The sequence below is a fragment of the Carcharodon carcharias genome, chromosome 3 (assembly GCF_017639515.1).
Source record: "Carcharodon carcharias isolate sCarCar2 chromosome 3, sCarCar2.pri, whole genome shotgun sequence".
Classification (NCBI taxonomy): Eukaryota; Metazoa; Chordata; class Chondrichthyes; order Lamniformes; family Lamnidae; genus Carcharodon; species Carcharodon carcharias.
This window is the reverse complement of record NC_054469.1, coordinates 94,893,622-94,916,975: the sequence shown is the minus strand read 5'-3', so window position 1 is coordinate 94,916,975 and position 23,354 is coordinate 94,893,622. Positions and strand designations below refer to the sequence as shown.

General features: G+C 44.7%; 1 protein-coding gene across 2 annotated transcripts in view; it reads right to left on the bottom strand.

Annotated features, from left to right (window-relative positions):
* The window catches only part of cobl (cordon-bleu WH2 repeat protein), a 503,840-nt gene that overhangs the window by 227,516 nt on the left and 252,970 nt on the right, over positions 1 to 23,354 (bottom strand). For both annotated transcript variants that reach the window (XM_041183628.1, XM_041183629.1), the window contains exon 6: positions 23,244 to 23,338. In XM_041183628.1, the coding sequence (XP_041039562.1) occupies positions 23,244 to 23,338 (95 nt within the window). The remainder of the gene's footprint in view (positions 1 to 23,243; positions 23,339 to 23,354) is intronic.

Below are 23,354 nucleotides of genomic sequence, written 5' to 3'. Positions count from 1 at the left end.
TCACACTCTCTCCATCTGTCTTTATGCAGGACAAGATCGCACACAATCACCAGGAGAGGTCCTAGACAAGGGCGGGGTGCCAGTCAATTGGCCGCAATTGTGGGTTTTCGCGCCGTATTATCCCTTTCTCACCTCATAAGTTCTGCAGTCACAGGAAACATGCCAGATCACTGGCAGGTGGCCTCTGATTGGCCCACCACACCGTTACGGGGCACCATATTTAAACTGCAGCTGTTCGTACATCTTTCAATGCTTGCAGCTCAGGTCTACTCTGGTGAAGACATGCCAGGAAGATTGCAGCCCCCGATTCAGTGACAGTCCCTGGGACACCTTCTGGAAGCCTCTAGCCCTACTCTACCTGCAGAAGACCCATCAGTCTCACCACTCCAGCTTGGGAGGCGGTGGCAGAAGTGGTCAGTGCCAACGCTGCACACAAGACACTGGCCATCCAGTGCAGAAAACACAGGAATAGTCTCATCCATGCCAGCAGGGTAAGTCAACCATCTCATGAATCTCAATTCACTCATTCACAAGCCCATTACACATTCACTGGAATCTCATTCACTGCCAGCTCAAGGGACATCACCACTCACTCTCACACACACCCTCACATCTCCATCTGGCCTCATCTCCTCTGGAGACTGCCTCCTCATCCAACCCATGGCTCTACTCACATGCACACCTGGCATCCTTCTCGTTTGGCCGGGCATGTTCCTTTCTCACACTCTCTCCATCTGTCTTTATGCAGGACAAGATCGCACACAATCACCAGGAGAGGTCCTAGACAAGGGCGGGGTGCCAGTCATCAAGGTCCTCACTCTAATTGAGATTTGTGCATTGGAGTTGGCTGGAGAGTCCTTGACCGTTCCTGCAGCGATGATGAGGTCGGCGGTGAACACCCACGTGATGATCCTGCACCAAATGATCCCTCTCTCAACGCCACTATGAGTCCACTATTCTATGTTCAACACAGCTGCCAAGCACTAATAATCTCCACTTTCTGTCCTAGGTACATCTGACATGTCACCCTCAGGAAACCCTGAGCCCAGCTATAGCGCTGAGAGCACTTCAGATGAGGACACTGAGGGCAGCACCATTGAAGACCCATCACGGCGCTCCCCACACCTTCCACCAGCACAGCAACACACACCTCGGTCAGACCTAGATGTAAAGCAGCCTCAGGATCACAATCTGGTGAGCACACCACACAATCTGTTCCTCAGCAGGCAGAGACAGAGGTCCTAGGTTGCCAGCACTTGGGGGACTGTTAGAGGCAAGGAATCTGCTGGGTCCGAGTCAGATGATGAGCCTCCGGACTCAGCCCTCAATCAGTTGGTGGAGCTGCAAAGACAATCATGGGAAATCAGGAAGGATGTCTGGCGCACTCATCAGATTGCAAGGGACAATGGAGAAGTCTGTCAGCCTTCAGTCCAAGTGATAGCACCAGCATGATGACGCATCAAGGTCAACACTGGCACCATAGCAGCCGCCATGGAGACCTTGGTCCAGGACATCGGTTCTGCATTGCTGCGTGGGCTGAACTGCATTACTGACACCATATTTGGCCTCCAACAGTGTCAACGTGAGAGGAGTGTGGGACAGCTCAGTCTCACTCCAGTTTCTCCTTCTTCTCAAGGAGTCAGCCTGAAGCCATTGGGCACCAAAAGGAGGACCACCAGCAGCTCGACACCCCAGGGCCATCCACCCAGGTGACTCTGGGAATGTCCGGCCACAGGTCCAGCTTCACAAGCCAAGGAGGGTGCACCTGGCCCACAGCAGGCCGAGCCCCTCCAGGTCTCAGCCCTCCAGAGGACACCCTCCAAGGTCGTCATTGACAGGGTGTAGCTGTCAGCAGGCTGACTCCACCTCCGCTGTGGATGTCGGGGGAGCACCAAGTCATAGCAGCATGGTTATTATAGTTAAGAAGATGTAATTGCTTAGCCTGGGTATGGGTGTTAATCACTTGTCCATAATGTTCACTATTGTCAATAACCTCCCAAGTCTCCCTGCCTATGGCTCCTTGTTCTGATAAGCAGTGTTTGTGTCACTCAGATGTGAAATCTTGGTTCCTACTCACGATAAAGACAGATATGTCAGTCCAGGGCCTCTTCCCTGTGCAGTGTTACCTTCAGACCAAAGTGATGGACCAGTTTCAATGGAAACTCACTGGACACTTTAGTGATTTGTGCACCTAAGTGGTGCTTGTCATTGCTGCCAGAATGTCACGGGCAAGCGTCACAGAGTTCCATCATTCTCTCTGTGTGCTCTCAGCATCTTTGAGCTGGGGCTGGCCCCCCATCTTTTCGGCATCAGTGTCCAGTGACACAGTACTCCTGAAGGGGACAGGTGCTAAAGGCTGACAAAGGGTCAGGTGCATTTAAAGTTTCATGGCTGCGTCTCCGTGATATGATCACAGAGCGCAAGTGAGCTGCCCTTTGCCAGGCAGGGGTTCACAGATGCAAGGTGAGGATATCAGGACTGTCCTCACTGCATCTCATCATCATCGTCAATGAATCTTACGGCTATGTGGGCCTCCCAAGCGTGCCTGCCTCGTCTGGCCAGTACGATGGCCTCATCACCAGCATTCTTGGCTTCGAGGACCTCATCAACATCATTTGCTTCAATATCCTCCTCATCGGAGGAGACGTGTAGCTCTTGCATCTCCTCCTCAGCCAGGTCCTACCCCGTTGCAGCGCCAGATTGTGCAGCACGCAGCAAGTGACAATAATGCATGACATCCTTGGTGGACTGTACTGCAGCGCACCACTGGACCAGTCAAGGCACTGGAACTTCATTTTTAAGGTGCCTATCATTTGCTCCACCAAAGATCGGGTCGTGGCATGAACCTTATTATACCATCATTCTGCTGTAGTCTGAGGCCACCGCACAAGCATCATCAGCCACGTCCTCTCTGGGTAGCCCTTGTCCCCGAGAAGCCAATCCTGCAACCTCTGTGGACCCTGGAAGATGTCAGGGAGTTGAGACGTGCTAAGGATGTAGGAGTTGGGATGCTCCTGGGAATCATGCGCAGACCTGTAGGGTGCGTTTGTGGTGGTCGCACACCAGCTGAACATTCAGCGTGTATAAGCCTTGCAGTTGACGTAGTTGACTGCTTAATGCCACAGAGATCTAAGTGCCACGTGAGTGATGTCGATGATACCCTTCACCTATGGAAAACCAGAGAGCTGAGCAAATCCCAGCACTCTTGCTTCCTGGCTTTCCTTATCCCAGTCAAAATGCATAAAGTTCTGTGTCTTCACGAAGATGGTGTCCATGACCTCCTGGATACATATGTGCATGGAGGCTTGAGAGATCCCACACAGGTCACCTGTAGAGCCCTGAAAGGATTCACTGGTGTAAAAATTGAGCACTGCGGTCACTTTCATGGCCACTGGCAGTGGATGCCCTCCATGTCACCGTGGTGCCAAATCCGGCAGCAGGTGGCATTTGTGACCGACCAGTTCCCTAGACATGCACGGCCTTTGGCAACACTGGTCCTCAGTCATCTACAGGAATCACAGGCACTATCTATAGACCCTGGGTCTAGCAAACTGCCTAAGAATGATGGCTCTCTGTGGTCCTTCAGCTGCGTGTGCAGCAGGCCCTACCGCCCCCTCATCTTGAGAAAGATGCTCCCCCCATTGGCGAGCCAGGCACATCTGTCACACTCTTCTTCTTCTCTGCTCCCTGTAAGCCATGAGGCATACAGCTAAATCACCAGGCTCCATGATCCTGATGTTCTCCTCCTGCAGGATCAAAGAGAGAGACACATGGTTTAGCACATGTGCAATAAGAACCTCTCTTGGTTGACTCTGAAGGCCCCTTCATGCATGCAGGAGAGTGTTGGCCACCAGTTGGATGGCCAATGTGTAGTGCACTTCATGGCTATCTGAAACCCCACCCACATCCACACCACTCCACTTGACTGACTGGCGGCAGTTTCGGCCATTGGACTGCATGCTGTGCTTTCAGCTCAGGCGTAGGCATTCTCCTAACCTACACTGCAAGGCTGCGCTGTTAGCTTGAGCCATGAGGCATTCTGGTCCAAACCTTAATGAAGACATTCTAAGGGGCTCTGAGCACCTCCACCAGTGACTGTGTTATGGCCACCTATCGCAAGAGGAATCTACAACTTGTCCAGTTGGCCAATTATTCTGCTGCCCCCTAAAGCGCACATTAATTTGCAGTCTGTACCTGAGGGGTGAGTGAAAAGTTCTGGAGCATTTGGTGGCACATTCATGCTTTTGCATTGCTTGGGTGGACAGAAAAGCTTCAGGAGTCCAACTCCAAGCATGTCAATGGAGCTGCTGCTGAATGGTCTCAGCTGTGGAAGAATTCTCACTTTGGACAAGCTTTTCCAAGTGCGTGGGCGCTTCCTGCACCCATCCCCTCCCCGCAACCCTGGCATGTGCTTGTGTACTTCCTTCAGTCTGTGCTGCCTTACCCCAGTAACCCCTAGCCTCACCTGCACTGCAGCCCTTGCCCTGGCACCACACTGAAAGCCAGACGGAAGAAAGCAACTTGCCTGTGCCCCCCAGAATGCGTGGCACCTCTTCTTTGACATCCTACGGGTAATTTTCATGAGTGTAGCGCAAGGTTGTGTGCCCTCACCTCCAAGTTCCTCTTGAAGCTCAGCTCGCCAGCTGCATGACTTTTAAAGGCAGTCATGAAGCACGCCGTTTTGAAGTCACACTGACGTGGGTGGTAAATTTGACATGGGGGGATGATTTCGGCAAGCAGGACTTATGATGAGATGCTCGAGTATTGAAATTAGGTTCCCAACATGCAGCGGCAGAAAACATGCCCCCCCATTGTCAGATGGAGCGGACAATTGCAAACTGGTTTCACAACAGCGTGAAATCAATTTCTGGCCTTCTTGCCATATTGTCTGCTTACACCCGCCACAACATCCACCGCCAATAGAACTGGACAATTCCACCCCTGGACAACGTTCAGGCTTGGGCTGATGAATCGCAAGTAATATTCGCACAACACAAAAGCAAGGCAATGACTCTCCACAAAAACCATCTCACCTTGACTTTCAATGGCATTACCGTTGCTGAATCCCCCATCATCAACATCCTGGGGCTACCACTGACCCAAGCAAACTTAAGTTGGAGCCAGATGGGAAAACCACTGATAACTGATTTCCACAGAAATAACAGGTTACAACCGGTTTTAACTTTTCACAACTAGAATAACTGGAGATTATAACTGAACACCAGCTGGTATCTCCAGTTGTCCAGTTGAATTTAACAGTGGCATTGGAATCTTACTGAAAACAGCTGAGTGGTTTACTGTTTCAAGTGTATATCAACTGGAAATCTAGCTCTCACACTGGGAAACTAGTTGTGTTTCCACTTGCCCAGTTTGCTTCAACTGTAGCCATTTGAACCTTACTGGAACATGTTGATTTATGCTGGAACGAGTTAACAAGCAAAATGGAATCAGTTGGAATTAAGTGGAGCCAGTTGCCATGTAGCTGCTTCAATGATTCTTTGAACTGGAAACTGCACAGGTCGAAGTCAACTGCATTGAATTCAGTCAAAAGATTGGGTAAAGCAAAAATACATTGTCGTGTCAGTACACATTTTCATGTCAAGTTTGCAATATATCACAAAGAGCACAATGATATTTATCTCCTCATCTCACATATATGAATGAGTTACACTGATACAAGTTTATTAATGCTGTGCATTTAAAATTTCAAGATATTTTTGAGCACAGTCACACACACAATCGGTCACATAATGGCAAAATGTAAACTCTATTACATTGAAAACTTCTCAGGAAAGGAAAAAAAATCAAAAGAATTTTTCTCAATGAGGAGCATGAAAAAGCCATCATGGAAGTAACCATTGCCAGAAGTATCTGGGTTGCCACGATGTAATGTCAACCATAACTCAGTGGTAGTATTCCTTACACCCAACATGATTAGGAAATAACGTCACATTCCCTGATAACCCCTGTCAAGAATGGAAAATGGTAAAACCTTTGTGGACGTTAATTAAGTGTGTGAATTGAAAAAGTGGCAGATGTAAATGGAACAAAACTAAAAAAAATACAAATGTAAGAAATGAACATAATGATAAACAAATACAATTGATGAATGTAAGAAATGATTAACAGTTGAAATAAATATATGAATGCACTGGGAGAAGATAATCCCTCGCTGCCTTTCCCCTCTACAGGCCATCTGTACCCCCCTCACCAGTAATGGCCACCTCCCAGCTACCCTTGTGCTCGCCTCACCCTCCCCTGTACTCAATGCCCCCTTCCTGTTCCCTGTTATGGCTGTTTCTGGCTGCCCTGGTACTTGCCTTGCCCTCCCCTCATTCGATGCCTCGCTCCTGCTGCTGGCCAACTTGATCCCGACTTTCTCTCCCTCCCTTCAATTGCACCTCTTGAGCCTTTACTGAGAATGAGCAGCTCGGGAGGCACAGCCGGGAGGATGTTAGGAAGCAGCAGGAGCGAGACGTCAAATGCTGGGGAGAGCACATAGCAGGCCTGCCAAGAACGGCCATAATGGGGAACGGGGAAGTAGGCATTCAGTACTGGGGAGGGTGGGAGCGGCCTTTACTGATGAGTGGGAGAGAGGCAACCATTACCGAGGAGCGGGAGGGGTCCAAGTGGCCCCAAAGCTGCCTGGAGCTATTGCATGGAGCAATGTGACTTGCAGAGCAGGAGAGAGAGAGAGAGCACAGCTGGAGGAGGTACCTCCCACTACACCCTGATTGGTTAGCTTTAGCAAAAAACCATTTTGTGATTGGCCATAGTGTTTGTCAATCAGCAGTGTGTGTGTGTTCTAGTGTTGCATTCTGGGTGGAGGAAAACTTTGTCTTTTTAAATTTTGAGTTTTAAGTGGATTTTGAGTTTTAAGCTCATCCCTATGCTCACATTTCAAAGATATAAGGAAACATTCTTTTCATCAAAGAGAGCAAGAAGATTTGTGAATCTTCCAGCACTTGGAAACCATTTGCCTGATATAATTCCCCAAATGTCTAGACAAATAACTCTAAAATGTGCTGTGTAATGCTGTTAACTTGTTCTTGATCTATAGACACCCATGAAGAGATCAGATGGAAGGTACGGAGCAGCCCAAGGTTCACGGTGCCCAAGATTGTGAACAGCACAGTTGAGGACCGCAGCAGTGGTGACAAAACCCTCAAAATTGACAAAGAGCGCGCTCGAAGATGCAGCCACTGATTTTTGGGATGGTTTTTGGGATCTCAAATTAAAGCTAAGTGATTTCAAAAATATCTTCTCTCTGGCAGAATTAAGTCTGCCCATAACAAAGGCCTGAGAAATACATTGGAGAAGAGAATGGCTGCAGGGAAGATTTGATAGCCTTCCAGTCCAATATAGAACAATTGGAGGTTATGAACCACATACTACAGGAGAAAACTGTGGAACTGTAAAAAATAGGTGAGATACAACAGTTATTTTAATGTTACATAGTATGCCTCTTGCTGTGACTAATGCAGCACTGACTAGTCGGAAACCGATGAGAGGGTGAATTGAATTTATGCAATGGCCTTCCAACTCTGAGATATGAATGATGCAAATTATTTTTCATCATGTTACCAGGTGAGGTGATGCACCAGCACCACACAAGGAAAAAGTGTCGGAGATGCTTGCACCCCAGCACCAACCAAGCAGAGTCAGCAAGTCCCCTATACAGAGCACAAAGAGGCTAATGATCAATTGTACATTGTAATTGATGGCAGGGTAATAATTCTTAGAATTAGTTTTCAAAATTTTGATGCTTAATGCTCGTTTCAGCAAAAAGTGACAGATCGTTATGATGGTAGCAGTGTTAAGCTTGCCTCCATCACAAATGACTTATCATCCATTGAGACTGAACTGTTGAATAACCTCACATAGACTCTGTAGTTAATCTGAGTCTATATTATCTTCCACTTTTACATGTAGGGTACTGAGTAAGTCCCTGATTTCACTTACAGGTAAAACTGCCAGATAGTACTGAGACACCAGAGGGAATGTGGAATAACACACATGGCCAAAGGATGAATTCATCATTCTTCAAGTCTTTGATTGTTGGCATCTGTAGGTCCAATGAACTGTCAGGCTGTTTTATTGCAGGCAACATAAAGAATGCAATTTCTCACAGTAGGAGGTTGACGTGGAGACCTTATGTCACCTGTCTTGGAAGCCCCCAACTAATTTCAAGTTTAAACTTTTTCTTACTTTGCAGCATGTTTCACCCACCACCTCCAAACACAGGGGATGAGGTTTTCAAACAAGGGTTTGAAAAAATGAATAATATCCTCGAAGATTCAAGACCTCAATAAGAGACAAAAACCTAGTGAAGCATTCAACCTGTAAATATAAATAATGCTTAAGCTCTGTATTTTGATTAACTGCTGCAATTTAACATTTTTGCACTTGAACCATGTTTATTTTTTGATGCCTGTGCTGTTTATTTGGTTTTTGCAACATGTGTTTTGTGTTTTCATGCATCACTATAAAATTTGAAACTTACAGTGCAGCCAAGTTATATTTTACTACTGCACATACAGCTATATTATTTGTAGTTGCTTTATCATTTATTAGTGGTGTTTATATGAATGGAATGAAGTAATTTTCTAGATTTTCCCTTTCGCAAGTTTTGAATACTTAGCTGCAGGGTGACTAGCTGTCCCATATTTTAAGGGGTTGTGCATTGATTGTTTGTCCCATAAGGAACACCTTGTGTCCTGTATTATCTATGACAGCCTGTGGAGACTGATCCTGGGAGTCCACAGGGTGAGTTTCAGTGATCCAAGTGGTACTGGTGTGAGTGAGTCGACAGCAGAAGGTCTCAACAGGATAAATTGTAACTCCTGCCTCTGGTCTCAATTAAAAGAACGCCCACCTTTATCAAACCCCATGCCCTCATCCCCAATACATATCAAACCCCCACCCAATGCACTCACGGTCACCAACACTCCACCCTCGACCCAGTCCCACAGTCAAAGCATTCCTTTATTTCAGAAGAGTCGATCACCCAGGCTCAATAAATTCAACCAGGCTAACTGGACACAACCGGAACCAACTTGACGACTTTGTCTGCGCTGGAGTGTTGCTTTGTGCTGCAGTAGAGTGCTTAAGTTGGGGTTTGGTGACTGAGGGAGTTCGGTGAGGAGGGGACAAGGTGATCCTTTGAGTACTGTGAGTATGGTTGGGTAAGTATTTACTACTTTTGTCGCTTATAGTTTTTAAGGTCTTATTTTGTGGTTCATCAATTGTAAGGGCTATATTCTGCAACAATGAGGAGCAGGGAAGAAGGGCCCTAGAGTAATTGATATTATTTGATATTAAGTATCTTCCAAAAGGTTTAATTTAATTTAAGGGGGTAAGTCATGGCAGGAGAGCTCAAAGCCTTGTTCTATGTGGGAAGTCAGGAACATTTCCAGTGCCCGGGGCCAGCACGTAAGTGGGAAGTGTGTCCAGCTGCAGCTCCTGGAAGCCTGGGTTTCAAAGCTAAAGCAGTGGCTGGGGACACTGTGGAGCATCCATGAGGCAGAGTGTATTGTGGATAGCACATATAGAGAGGTGCTCACACCGCAGGCTAAGAGTTCACAGGCAGGAAGGGAATGGGTGACCACCAGGCAGAGCAAGAGGATGAGGCAGGCAGTGCAGGAATCTCCTGTGGCTATTCCCCTGCAAAACAGATATACCGCTTTGGATACTGTTGAAGGGAATGGCTTCTCAGGGGAAAGCAACAACAGCCAAATCCGTTGCACCATGGTTGGTTCTGCTACACAGGAGAGGAGTAAAAAGTGTGGGAATGCAATAGTTACAGGGGATTCAGTTGTAAGGGGAATAGATAAGCATTTCTGTGGCCACAAATTAGACTCCAGGATGGTATGTTGCCTCCCTGGTGCTAGGTTCAAGGATGTCTCAATGCTGCTACAGGACATTCTGAAAGGGGAGGGTGAAAAGCCAGTGGTCATGGTACACATTGGTACAAACGACATAGGTAAGAAAAGGGATGAGGTCCTAAAAGCAGAATATAGGGAGTTAGGAAGCAAGTTGAAAAGTAGGGCCTCAAAGGTAGTGATCTCAGGATTACTACCAATTCCATGTGCTAGTCAGAGTAGAAATAGCAGGATATATCGGATGAATACGTGGCTGAAGAGATGATGTGAGGGGGAGGGTTTCAGATTCCTGGAACATTGGGACTGGTTCTGCGGGAGGTGGGACCAGTACAAACTGGATGGGTTACACCTGGGCAGGAACGGAGCTGATATACCATGGCGAATATATGCTAGAGTGGTTGGGGAGGGTTTAAACTAAAGTGGCAGAGGGGTGGAGACCTATGCAAGGAGTAAGAGGAGGGGGAATCAAGGACAAGAATAAAAGATAGAGAGTGGAATAAGAAAAGTGATAGGCAAAGAAATCAAGGGCAAGAATCAAACCGGGCCTCAGTAAAAAATAGTGGGAATGGGACAAATAATGTTAAAAAGACAAGCCTTAAGGCTTTGTGCCTTAATGCAAGGAGCATCTGTAATAGCATGGAATGATTTAACTGCACAAATAGATGTAAACAGGTTCATACATCAGGATTACAGAGATATGGCTGCAGGATGACCAAGGATAGGAACTAAACATCCAGGGGTATTCAGTATTTAGGAAGGACAGAGGAAAAGGAAAAGGAGGTGGAGTTGCATGGCTGGTTAAAGAGGAAATTAATGCAATAGTGAGGAAAGATATTAGTTCCAACGATGTGGAATCTGTATGAGTAGAGCTGAGAAACACTAAGGGTCAAAAAACTTTAGTGGGGGCTGTATATAGACCCCCAAACTGTAGTGGTGATGGTGGGAATGGCATTAAACAGGAAATTAGAGACGCGTGCAATAAAGGAACATTTGTAATTATGGGTGACTTTAATATGCATATAGACTGGGCAAATCAAATACCGTAGAGGAGGAATTCCTGAGGTGTATACGGGATGGTTTTCTGGACCAAAACGTTGAGGGACCAACTAGAGAACAGGCCATCCTAGACCAGGTATTATATAATGAGAAAGGAATAATTGGCAATGTAGTTGTGCAAGAACCCTTGGGGATGAGTGACCATAATATGATAAAATTCTTCATCAAGATGGAGAGCGACATATTTGATTCTGAGACTAGGATCCTGAATCTTAATAAAAGAAACTACAATGGTATGATGCACGAGTTGGCTATGATGGATTGGGAAACATTACTCAAAAGGATGACGGTGGATAGGCAATGGCAAACATTCAAAGCACATGGGCGAACTGCAACAATTGTTTATTCCTATCTGGCGCAAAAGTAAAACAGGAAAGGTGGCCAAATCATGGCTTACAAGGGAAATTAGAGATATTATTAGATCCAAGGAACAGGCATAAAAATTGGGATAAAAACAACAGAACTGAGGATTGGGAGCAGTTTAGAATTCAGCAAAGGAGGACCAAGGGATTGATTAAGAAGGGGAAAATAGAGTACGAGGGTAAGCTTGCAGGGAACATAAAAACTGACTGTAAAAGTTTCTATAGTTTTGTGAAGAGAAAAAGATTGGTGAAGACAAATGTAGGTCCCTTAAAATCAGAAAAAATAATGGGAAATGAAGAAATGGCTGACTAACTAAATATATACTTTGGTCCTGTCTTCACAAAGGAGGACACAAATAACATACCAGAAACGTTGGGGAACACAAGGTTTAGTGAGAGGGAAGAACTGAAAAAAATCAGTATTAGTAGGGATATGGTGTTGGGGAAATTGATGGGGTTGAAGGCCGATAAATCTACATCCCAGAGTACTTAAGGAAGTGGCCCTAGAAATAGTGGATGCATTGGTGGCCATCTTCTGAGATTCTATCGGCTCTGGGACAGTTCCTACAGATTGGAGGGTAGTTAATGTAACTCCACTACTTAAAAAAGGAGGTACAGAAAAAACAGGGAATTATAGACCAGTCAGTCTGACGTCGGTAGTGGGGAAAATTCTAGAGTCCATTATAAATGATTTAATAGCTGAGCACTTGGAAAACTGTGGCAAAATCAGACAGAGTCAGCATGGATTTACGAAAGGGAAATCATGCTTGACAAATCTACTGGAATTTTTCAAGGATGTAACTAGTAGAGTTGATGAGGGGGAGCCATTGGATGTGGTTTGTTTGGACTTTCAGAAGGCTTTCGGCAAAGTCCCACATAAGAGATTAGCATGTAAAATTAAAGCGCATAGGATTGGGGGTAGTGTATTGAGATGGATAGAAAACTGGTTGGCCAACAGGAAACAAAGAGTAGGAATAATGGGGTCATTTTCCATACGGCAGGCAGTGACTCGTGGGGAACCGCAGGGATTGGTGCTGGGACACAGTTATTCACAATATATATTAATGATTTAGATGAGGGAACTAAATGTAATATCTCCAAATTTGCAGATGACATAAAGCTGGGTGGGAGGGGGAGCTGTGAGGAAGATGCAGAGATGCTTCAGTGTGATTTGGACAAGCTGAGTGGGCAAATGCATGGCAGAAGCAGTATAATGTGGATAAATATGAGTTTATCCATTTTGGTAGCAAAAACAGGAAGGCAGATTATTATCTGAATGGATAGAAATTGAGAGAGGGGAACGTGCAACGAGACCTAAGTGTCCTCCTACACCAATCGCTGAAGGTAAGAATGTAGGTGCAGCAGGTGGTAAAGGCGGCAAATGGTATATTGGCCTTCATAGCGAGGGGATTCGAGTCTTGCTGCAATTATACAGGGCCTTGGTGAGACCACACCTGGAATATTGTGTGCAGTTTTGGTCTCCTTACCTGAGGAAGGATGTTCTTGCTATACAGGGAGTGCAGCAAAGGTTTACCAGGCTGATTCCTGGGATGGCGGGACTGACATAGGAGGAGAGATTGAGTCAGTTAGGATTATTTTAGCTGGTGTTCAGAAGGATGAGGGGGGGGATCTCATAGAAACCTATAAATTTCTAACAGGGCTAGACAGGGTAGATGCAGGAAGGATGTTCCCAGTGGTGGGGGAGTCCAGAACCAGGGTAACAGTCTGAGGATATGGGGTAGACCATTTAGGACTGAGATGGGGAGGAGAAATTTCTTCACCCAGAGAGTGGTGAGCCTGTGGAATTCACTACCACAGAAAGTAGTGGAGGCAAAAACATTATATGTTTTCAAGAAGGAGTTAGACATAGCCCTTGGGGCGAAAAGGATCAAAGGATATGGGGAGAAAGCGGGAGCAGGCTATTGAGTTTGGTGATCAGCCATGATCATAATGAATGGTGAAGCAGGCTCGAAGGGCTGAATGGCCTACTCCTGCTCCTATTTTCTGCGTTTCAACCAGAAGTAATTCAACTGGGAGCAGCTTGACGAGGAGCAGCTCAACTGGACCAGTTCCAATTCCCATTTAAAACTAGACCTGTTGATAACTGATTTTTGCCTATAGGCAAGCCATATAAGTGCTTTGTTACAAGATCAAAGGCTGGGAATTCTACACAGCAACTCATTTCCTGACTCCTCAAAGCCTGCCCACCATCTACAAAGCATAAGCTACGAGTGTGATAGAATATTCTCCACTTGCCTTAGTGCAGCTCTGACAACACTCAAGAAAGCTTGTACAGCATCGAGTAGAGAGTAACCCAATTGATTGGCACCTCATCCACCACTTTAAATGCTCACTGCCTCCAGCATTGAGGCACAGTGGCAGCAGTGTGAGCCAACCATAAGATGTACTGCAGCACCTTGCCAAGGCTTTGACAGCTCCTCACAAATCCATGACCCCTACCCACCAAGAAGGGGAGCAGATGCATAGGATGCAAGATCTCTCCCAGTCACATGCTGTTTCTTCGTCACTGGATCAAAATCTGGAAATCCTTAGCTAATTGCACTGTGGGAGAACCATCTCTACACGACTGCAGCAGTTGAAGAAGACAGCATAGCATCACATTCTCAAGGGTAATTAGAGATTGTGGCCTCGTATTGATTCCACATCCCATGAACAAATTAAAAATACTGGACTTGCAGTAGTCCAGCTGCCACTCAAACAGATTACTAAAATTCCTGAGGTGATGCTCCAGGGAAGTAGCAATGGCTCCATAGAGCACAAGTCTTCTGTCCCCTCTCAGGAAAGCAACATTCATTCTCCAACCCATGCCGCTCCACCAGTGAGCTTGCCTGTCAGCCAGCCAACCCAGACGGCTGCCGCCCATGTCAAAATACTGGGTCTTCTGGGCTTGCAGTCATCCTTCAAGGACATCTGCAGTCTCCCCCACTGAAATTCAGCCACCTTCCACTAGCCATGTGCCAGCCACTGAATAGCACTGTGTAGGAGCACTACGACAATCAAAGGCACACAGAAGACAGGTACTAAGGGAATGCACAAAGGTGATTTGTTGACTCTAGTATGCATTATGGAATGATTTTATTTGAAAATTTGGCTTGGAATATTAATTTTGGGGTTACCTTTTACTTTTGCATTGTTGCCAAGAGGTCAGTGACCAAGGGAAGTTAAGGTGTGGAACTTATGCTGAATAGGGAAGTGTGGCTGTGGTTACTGGTGTCACATTCGGATTAGTTCTTCACAGACTGCCTGGGCAGACAGGGGCTGTTCAGATTGCCTTCTGCTCCTCCTGCTGAGCTGCTCATTGTATTGCTGGTGGCAAGGGCTATCACCTCACAATGGCGAGGTTGTACAGCGCGCAGCAGACCACCAAGAATCTTGACACCCAGTCTGCCAAGTATTACAGGGCTATTTAAATTCAGTTCAGGCAAAGGAAATATTGTTTCAGGATGCCAGTGGTCTGCCATGTCACAGTTAATGTGATAGCTGGCTTTATTTTATGCATGCTGCACATGTATGCATGGGTTGGGCACATATGCGTGGTTTGTGCACCTGTGTCATTAGCAAAATCATTGTAGATAGCTCTTGTCACCCAATTGCTACCCTTTGGTGACTCAAATACAGTTGGTACAGCAACCTGCCACAAAATGAAGGCCAGGATACCGGGCAGAGACCTGCATGATTCTCTGAATATTGTCACACATTAGCTGGATGTTGAGGGAGTGGAATCCTTTTCAGTTCTGGTATAGGGAATAGTTGATATGTGATGCCCACTAAGCGACATCCATGCAATCAATGGCATCTTGTACCATGTTTAAATCTGAAATTCTTGTGAAGGTGTGTGCTTGCTCCAGCTGCTTCTCATTGGAAAGAGAGAATAAAAGGTAGTGTTTCAATGACTAGAGTGTCAGTGATCTCCCTCATGCAACAGTGGAGCAATCTGCAAGATATTGCAAAACACTCATTCTGGAAGGAGCCTGACACATCATCATGGTCATCATCACAACCACTGTCAATTCAGTCCTTGTTCTGCTCAGTGGTTGAAGCAGTAGCTGCAACAAGATGGTAAATTTCAGTGAGTACCTCTTTGCTGAAAGTCAAACCTCTCATACATTGTTCCTCGCTGTGGTCCAGGTAAGGGAATTGTTCCCTGCGCCTCTGCGCAGATATAGCCTTCTGTCATGAGCCCTTCTGCCCCATCTCCTCCTTTTTCTTCTAGCAATTTGTCCCACTCTGTGAAACCTCTGCTCTTTCTCCAGGTCACGCTATATTCCAAGGGGAATGGCTATTAGTGCACACCTGTCTGGTAGCAACTGGTTTGTACAGGAGCTTGAATTCAACAAAATGTCCTTCAGCACCTGTCACACCACTCCCTGTTGATGTTTGCAACTTGAGACAAGTATAGAATATGGAAAACAAAAACAGAATTACCTGGAAAAACTCAGCAGGTCTGGCAGCATCGGCGGAGAAGAAAAGAGTTGACGTTTCGAGTCCTCATGACCCTGTCGAAGGGTCATGAGGACTCGAAACGTCAACTCTTTTCTTCTCCGCCGATGCTGCCAGACCTGCTGAGTTTTTCCAGGTAATTCTGTTTTTGTTTTGGATTTCCAGCATCCGCAGTTTTTTTGTTTTTATCTATAGAATATGGAATACACTTCTAGAATTGATCCAATACCAAGGAGAAATCAACCATCAACTAACCTGTAAGTAGTTGATGATCCCTTTGTATAACTCGGGTAGATTGTCCTTCCTGCTGCAAAACACATTTTTAACTGCTTGAGGTTAAAAGAGGGTATTTAGCTGGAGCACTGAGCTCCAAAATGGCATCACTGGCATTAAATCAGAATTGTACACTGATTGTCATCATGATCTGCCTGCTCTGCATACTTCCTGCAATTGTTCACTGTCTGGGTGCTAACGTCCTTACCAGTTTGGCATCTGGTGGGACTCGCTCCATAAGTGTGCATATGTTCAGTGTTAGGTCATTAAACTTAGCTGTTTTGGGAAATAACGGGCAATAGCAACCCCAATTTCACATCATTATGCTTTTTCCATGAAAATGAATTAATCCTGTGATGATCTGTTTAGTATACACTTTGGTGTTTCTGCAGTCTAATAAATAATCACTGCCTTGCAAAACATAATTTGCTTACTAATCTCACAGAATTGCAGTAGTGTAGAAGGGGGCTATTCAGCCCATCGTGTCTGCACCAGCTCTCCGAATGAGCATTTCACTGAGTGCTATTCTCCTGCCTTCTCCCTATAACCCTGCAGATTGCCTTTTTTCAAATAAACATCTAATTCCCTCTTGAACCCCTCAATTGAACCTGCCTCCACCACACACTCAGGCAGCGCATTCCAGACCCTAACCACTCACTGTATAAAAAAGTTTTTTCTCATATCTCTTTTGCCAATTACTTTAAATCTGTGCCCTCTCGTTCTCGATCCTTTCATGAGTGAGAATAGTTGCATCACAATGCAGGTAACTGTAGGATTACCTCAACTAACCTAACTTATTTTCCCTAACCGAAAGAAAACTGAGATCAGTTGCCTCTAGCTACCAGTGTTGAAACCATGTATACGTTGCCCCTGTGGTCAAGCTTGGCTGTGGTGCTCCATGCAGTCAACTAGCCAATATGTAAACACAGGTTTGCCCATAGAACCATAATTCAGCAAAGAGTCAACAGTTTCATGAGAGATATAGAGGGTTAAAAATGGAAAAAGTAAATTAAATATTGTGATACAATAAATAAAGTTGTAGATCAAGGGCCTTGGATGCTGAATCGGGATAAAAACTAGTGCTTTGCCTCAGGGATCCATATCCCAGTCAAGCCCAGCTGAATGCCATGAAACTCATCTGGCTACCGGCTTTCAGTGTCTTTGAGTGATCGCACCTACTTAATACTCACACTATGGGGGTAATCTTAACCATCCAGTGAAAGTACGGAGGTGGCTGTGTTAAAAATTAAAACAAATGAGCAGGCTGACCTAGCTGCTCCCTTCCAGTTTTAACCAAAGTAGGCGGTAGGTGAGTGACCAACTCGGTCTCAGTGACTAAAGTATTTGACAAAGATTGCATGTCTCCAATTTAACTTAACTTTTCATTTTAATGAATGTAGGCTGGGTTTCATAAGCTTCAGGAAACCTGGCAGGTAAAGGGCCTAATCCAACAGATAAGTGCCATTGTAGCACTGCTTGTTAGCTAGGAGAAGTGCTTCCCCCAGCTCACTATAAGGCAAAGGCTCAAGAACAGCAACAATCTTTTAAATTGTATTTATATACCTTAGATTTGTATGAATGAAAAGTTAATTCTGAAAAAATATTATTCTTGTGTATATAACAATAACCCTACTTATGCATAAGAGAAATTCTGCATGAAAACACTCCAAGAAACTAGACTTTCTGTTCCTTCAGCAATAGTATCATATGATAAGCAGTTTAGGAAGATATTCTGAATGGGTGTTCTGATTGATAAGAAAGCATGAAAGACTTGGCATTTACAGATAACCTTCCATGACCACCCAACATCTCAAAGCGCTTTACACCCAATGAAGTACTTTTGAAGTTTAGTCACGGTTGTAATGCAGGAAATGCAGCAGCTAATTTGCGCACAGCAAAATCCCACAGACAATAATGTGGTAATTTTCATCTGGTTTCTTCCCTATATTGGATCTTCTAGGGTTGCTCAGTAATCAGGGCACACTGATTTATAGTAATTGGCAAAAGAACCAGAAGAGGGTGGAGAAGATTTTTGTTTTATGCAGCAAATTGTTATGATCTAGAATGCACTGCCTGAAAGGGTGATGGAAGCAAATTCAATTGTAACTTTCATAAAGGAATTGGATAAGTCCACAAAGAATAAAAATTCCAGGTTTATGGGGAAAGAGCAGGCCTAGGAGACTAATTGGATAGCTCTTTTGTAGAGGCAGCACAGATTCAATAGGCTGAATGGCCTCTTACTGCGCTCCAGGTTTTTTTTTTATTCTTTCAAAGGATCTAAGCGTCACAAGGCTGGCATTTATTGCCCATCCATAATCGCCCTTGAGAAAGTGGTGGTGAGCTGGCTTCTTGGATTGCTGCAGTCCAGTTTTATGCCCACATCAAGCACTATGAGGCCTCACTCTCATCTCCATGACTCCATATCATACTGGAGATTGAAGACAACACTTGGATTCTTTCTTCTACTGCTAACAATCTCCTTATACCTATCTCCCGCTGACCCATTCACCCTCACTCCCAACAAATGCAAGAAGGTCATAGATGTGGTCAACAAACTTGAGACCATCTACTCAGTGGTTTCTTTTGATGTCCCCAAGCCAAATCCCACACCAGGTTTCTATCCACCCTAGCCTTTTTCTTGCATCTGGCTCTACTTAATCTCTCTTCTTTCTTCATCCCTTCTTCGAGCTCATCTTGTCTATGAGACCCACCACTTGTTTCTTTGATCCCTTTCCCATTAAACTGCTAATCCCCCAAATTCTTATCCTGACTCTGACACTTCCTGATATTCTAAGTGGTTACTTCTCCTCAGATAATGTGTCCCCCTTTTAAAAACCATCATTAATCCCTTCTCAAGAAACCCAACTTTAATGCCAAATAGTGCTAATCAAAGTCACAAATGAATCTTCTGTGACTGTGAGCAAGACCTCCTCAAGTTTTCTACAGCTACTGACATCATCTATTACACACCATCCTCCTGCAACACCTCTCCTTCATTAGCGAGAAAATTCCGATGTCCATCTCAGTGTGACTACCATCACTTGGTTTCACACTTACCAATTGATCATACTCAGACCATCTCCAACAATAGCTTCTCATCCTACTCTACACCATTATCTCTGAAGTCCATTTATAAGGATCTATTCTTGCTGACATCATCTGAAGACATGGACTCAACTACAATATGTATGCTGACAAGATCCTCTCCGCCACCTCTCCCAACTCCTCCACCAGCTCTGTCCTGTGACAGCTTGTCCAACATCCATCTTGCTAAGTCAATTGTTAGACTTCTATTAATCAAAGCTATTAAGAGACTTGGGGCAGAGGTGGGTATATTGAGTTATGTTACAGATCAACCGTGATGAAACTGAATGGTGGAATCAGCCACTGAATGGCAGAACATGCTTGAGGGCCTAAATGGCCTCTTCTTACGTTCCTAATTTCCTCTGTTATAATTGGCCTCTACCGCAAACTCAGTACCCTGTCAAGGATTCCATTGCCCTCCCCTGTTAAATTGATCTAGACTATTCATAACCTGGTACACCCCTGGCTGATCTCCCAACTCCATTTCCTCTCTGTTACAAAAATTGTCTCCTTCCCTGTCCTCAGCCTCTGCCAGTGTCTGTTGAAAGTTTGATTCCCGCTTTTATGATCTGCAGACTCTACTATTTCAATGTTCTACTGCCAGGTTCCCATTTGCACCATTCGTAAACTTCAGCTCATCCAAAACTCTTCTACCCATATTCTGTCCGACTAATCCACCACTCCTGTCCTTGCTGACACTGAGAAAAACATAAGAAATAGGAGCAGGAATAGACCATATGGCCCGTTGAGTCTGCTCCAGCGTTCAATACAATCATGGCCTCAACTCCACTTTCCTGCCCACTTCCGATATCCCTCAACTCCAAGATCAAAAATCTATCAATCCCAGCCTTGAACACATTCAACGATGGGAGATATTTATAACCATATGGGATAGAGAATTCCAAAGATTCACAACTCTTTCTATCAAAAAGTTTCTTTCCACCTCAGTCTTAAATGATTGATCTCTTAGGCTGAGAATATGCCCCATGTTCTATATTCCCCAACCAGAGGAAATAAATCTCTCAGTGCCCTGTCAAGCCCCTTGAGAGTCTGGATGTTTCAATGAGAGTACCTCTCAACTTTATAAGCTCCAAAGAGCATAGGTCCAATTTGTTCAGCCTCTCATCATAACTCCTGATCTCCCAAAGCCTCAAATTTAAGATTCTCATCCTCAGGATTAAATCCCTTCATGGCGTTTCTTTTGCCATTTCTAACTACCTCCAGCCATTCAATTTTTACCCTACCAACTTTCTAGTCTCCAGATTTTGGTCTCTTGTGTATCCTCTCTCATTTTGGTGCATCATTGGTGACTGTACTATCAGCCATTTAGGCTTTGGGCACAGGAAATCCCTCTCCAAACATCTTAGGCTTCCCAGCTCCCTCTTGTCCTTTAAGACCCCCATAAAACGCCCTTTTGACCAAGCTTTTGGTCATCCATCCTATTAGCTTAGTACTCATTCTTGTCTGAATATGTCTCTGTGAAGTGCCTTGGGATAAGTGTCTATGTTAAAGGAGCAATGTAAGTGGTCATAGTGGTGGACTGGATGGGTGTGGGCCAGTGAATTTGAAGCTGTATTCAGAACCGAAGAGGACTATGAGGTTGTTGGACTCAGTCTGAGTAAGCAGTTGAAAAAAGGGTTGAGAGTGGTGACTAATTCCTAAAAGTTAATTAAAAATGTAATTTAAAATTAGCCAAACTTTGGAATTCCCTTCCTATACATCTCAGCCTTTCTACTTTACTCTCCTCCTTTAAGATGCTCCTTAGAACCTACCTCATTGACCAAGCTTTTATTGATCTTGTTCTTGATATGTGCTTCGCGATGTTATGTTAAGATTGCTATATAAATGCAAATTGTTGTTGTCGATCATGGTACAAAGTTTCTGGTGGGAGTCAAACAAGATAACTTCACTCTTGAACAGAAGAAAGGTCCAGCTTCTCCATGTGGAGCCAAAACGGTACAGTGGTCAAAGTCAAGCACAGTGCGGGAAGAGGTAACATTGGCGCACATATAGATTTTGACCCTATGTTCACAGATTATTTTCCCAAAGGAAAACAAATGGATGATCAACAGGAGAGAAATTAGGATGGAGCCCACATGCCAAGTGATCATTCAGGCATGGGAGGGAAGTCACTGAAGAAGGGATATTTTTAAAAATTTGTTCATGGGACATGTGCATCACTAGCAAGGCCAGCATTTATTGCCAATACCTATCTGTCTTTGAAAAGGTGGTGGTGAGCCACCTTCTTGAACTGCCGCAATTGAACTGATTACATTGTTCCTGGAAGGAATTAAATCATGGGGGCAGAACGTCCTGTGGGCGGGTGCGTGCCCGACCCGATCGGGCATAAAATAGTGCATGATATTTCAGTCGGCGGGCATGCGCGGGAGTCGGCAGCACGCCTGCCAACAATTAAAAGGCCTATTAAGGCCATTAAGGTATTAATTAAATGCTATTTTTTGCTGCCTGTCCAACCTTACGGTTAACGGGTGGGCGAATCGGCCAGATGGCCTTTGGATTTTTTAGGAAACCTCACCACGAGCAGGATAAGGTTTCCGTAATTAAGTTAAAAAACTAAAACTTTTTGGGCAGAATTTTTTAAGGTGAGTGAGTCCACCATGTGGACATTTTTTTTAAGGATTTTTAAAATCTTTAGTCATTGGTTTAAAATACTTCAGCTCCCAGGTAGCTCCCTGCCTTTGGGGAGCTTTCAGTGAGCACATCCTGGCTCTTGTGTAGACTTTGCGCTCACCCTCCTCCCGCCCCCATCCCAGCAGCGCTGAGGCTATCAGCACACCTTTCACTCTGGCTGTCCATTAATTGGCCAGCCAGTGTGAAATCGCTGTCAGGGGCTGATTGCAGGCGGTGGGCTGTTTCCCAGTTGCTCACTGGCCCGCTCGCCATGCCGCCCGACAACCTGAAAATTCTGTCCATGATTATATGATGGCATGGAGGGGGATACAAGATAAAGTAAGTTGTACATGAGGAAGAAGAACATGCCATATGCAGTTAACATTGATTTTTTAGAAGTTAATTTATGGAATGTGGCCATCATTGTCTAGGCCAGCATTTATTGCCCATCCCCAATTGCCCTTGAGAAGGTGATGGTGAACTGCTTTTTTGAACCACTGCAGTCCATATGGTCTAGGTATCCTTATTGACTTTCTAGTGGTTTTTCCCAGCTACCTTCTAGGCCGTTTCAGAGGGAATTTAAGAGTCAACCACTGGTGTGAATCAGACCAGGTAAGGATAACAGATTTCCTTCCCTAAAGGGCATTAGTGAACCAGATGGATTTTTATGACAATCGACAATGGCTTCATGGTCATCATTAGACTTTTAATTCTAGATTTTTATTGATTGTAAACAGACTGTGGCGATCATGGAACTGGCCAATAATGGTGCATTCAAAGACCTTATAGAGGAAGGGAAGAATAGACATGGAGCAGTATTTTAAAGGGTTGAGGGTCATATTTTAATGGAGAGTATGATAATAGCCGTTTTAATGGGGAGAGAAAGAATGCCCGAAAAAAATGACAGGTTGACAATCGTTAACCTAAGAGAAGTACTGAGTGGTCAGAAGGAGAAGTAGAGGGTGGTTACTGGAGTTCAAGAAAATGAAGTTCACGAGGGCTAGAAATGCAACTGTTATAGGGTGGATCAGAGAAGGGATGGCTTTACAGAAGTCCATAAGCTACTCAGACCTGCTGTCACAAATGAGGTTGGTTGGACAAGGGAGAAAAGATAAAGGGTGGGGGTTTGTGATGAAAATAAATTTGGGATTATTCCTTCTGTCTGTTAGCATCCTGATTTTGCCAGTGAGAGAGTTAATACTGCCTTTGGAGCTCCCTTTAAATGGATATAATAATCATCAAATTACAAGAGCCATTATTGTGACCTTAATGACAGGTGGTCACCTTAAATAATTACCAGTGTGAATTGTCATCATCATGTTATGGTTACTTCATACTTACCAGCATCATTTTGTCTGACGAGTAGTTAAGTACAACAGCGGGATTCATTGCCAAACCAAATCAACAATAAAATAGGTATATTCAAGGTAGGACGAACTGCTCAAGAGTATTTTACTAACACAGGAATGGTCGACTTGAAAAACTTCATACATACCTTTGTTTTCTTTTTGCCAAGCTTGAAGAAGCCCAATAGCCCTTTTTCCTCCTTTTCATTCATGTCAGTGATAGTTAAAGCACTTTGACTCAACTCTGTAAAAATAAATGT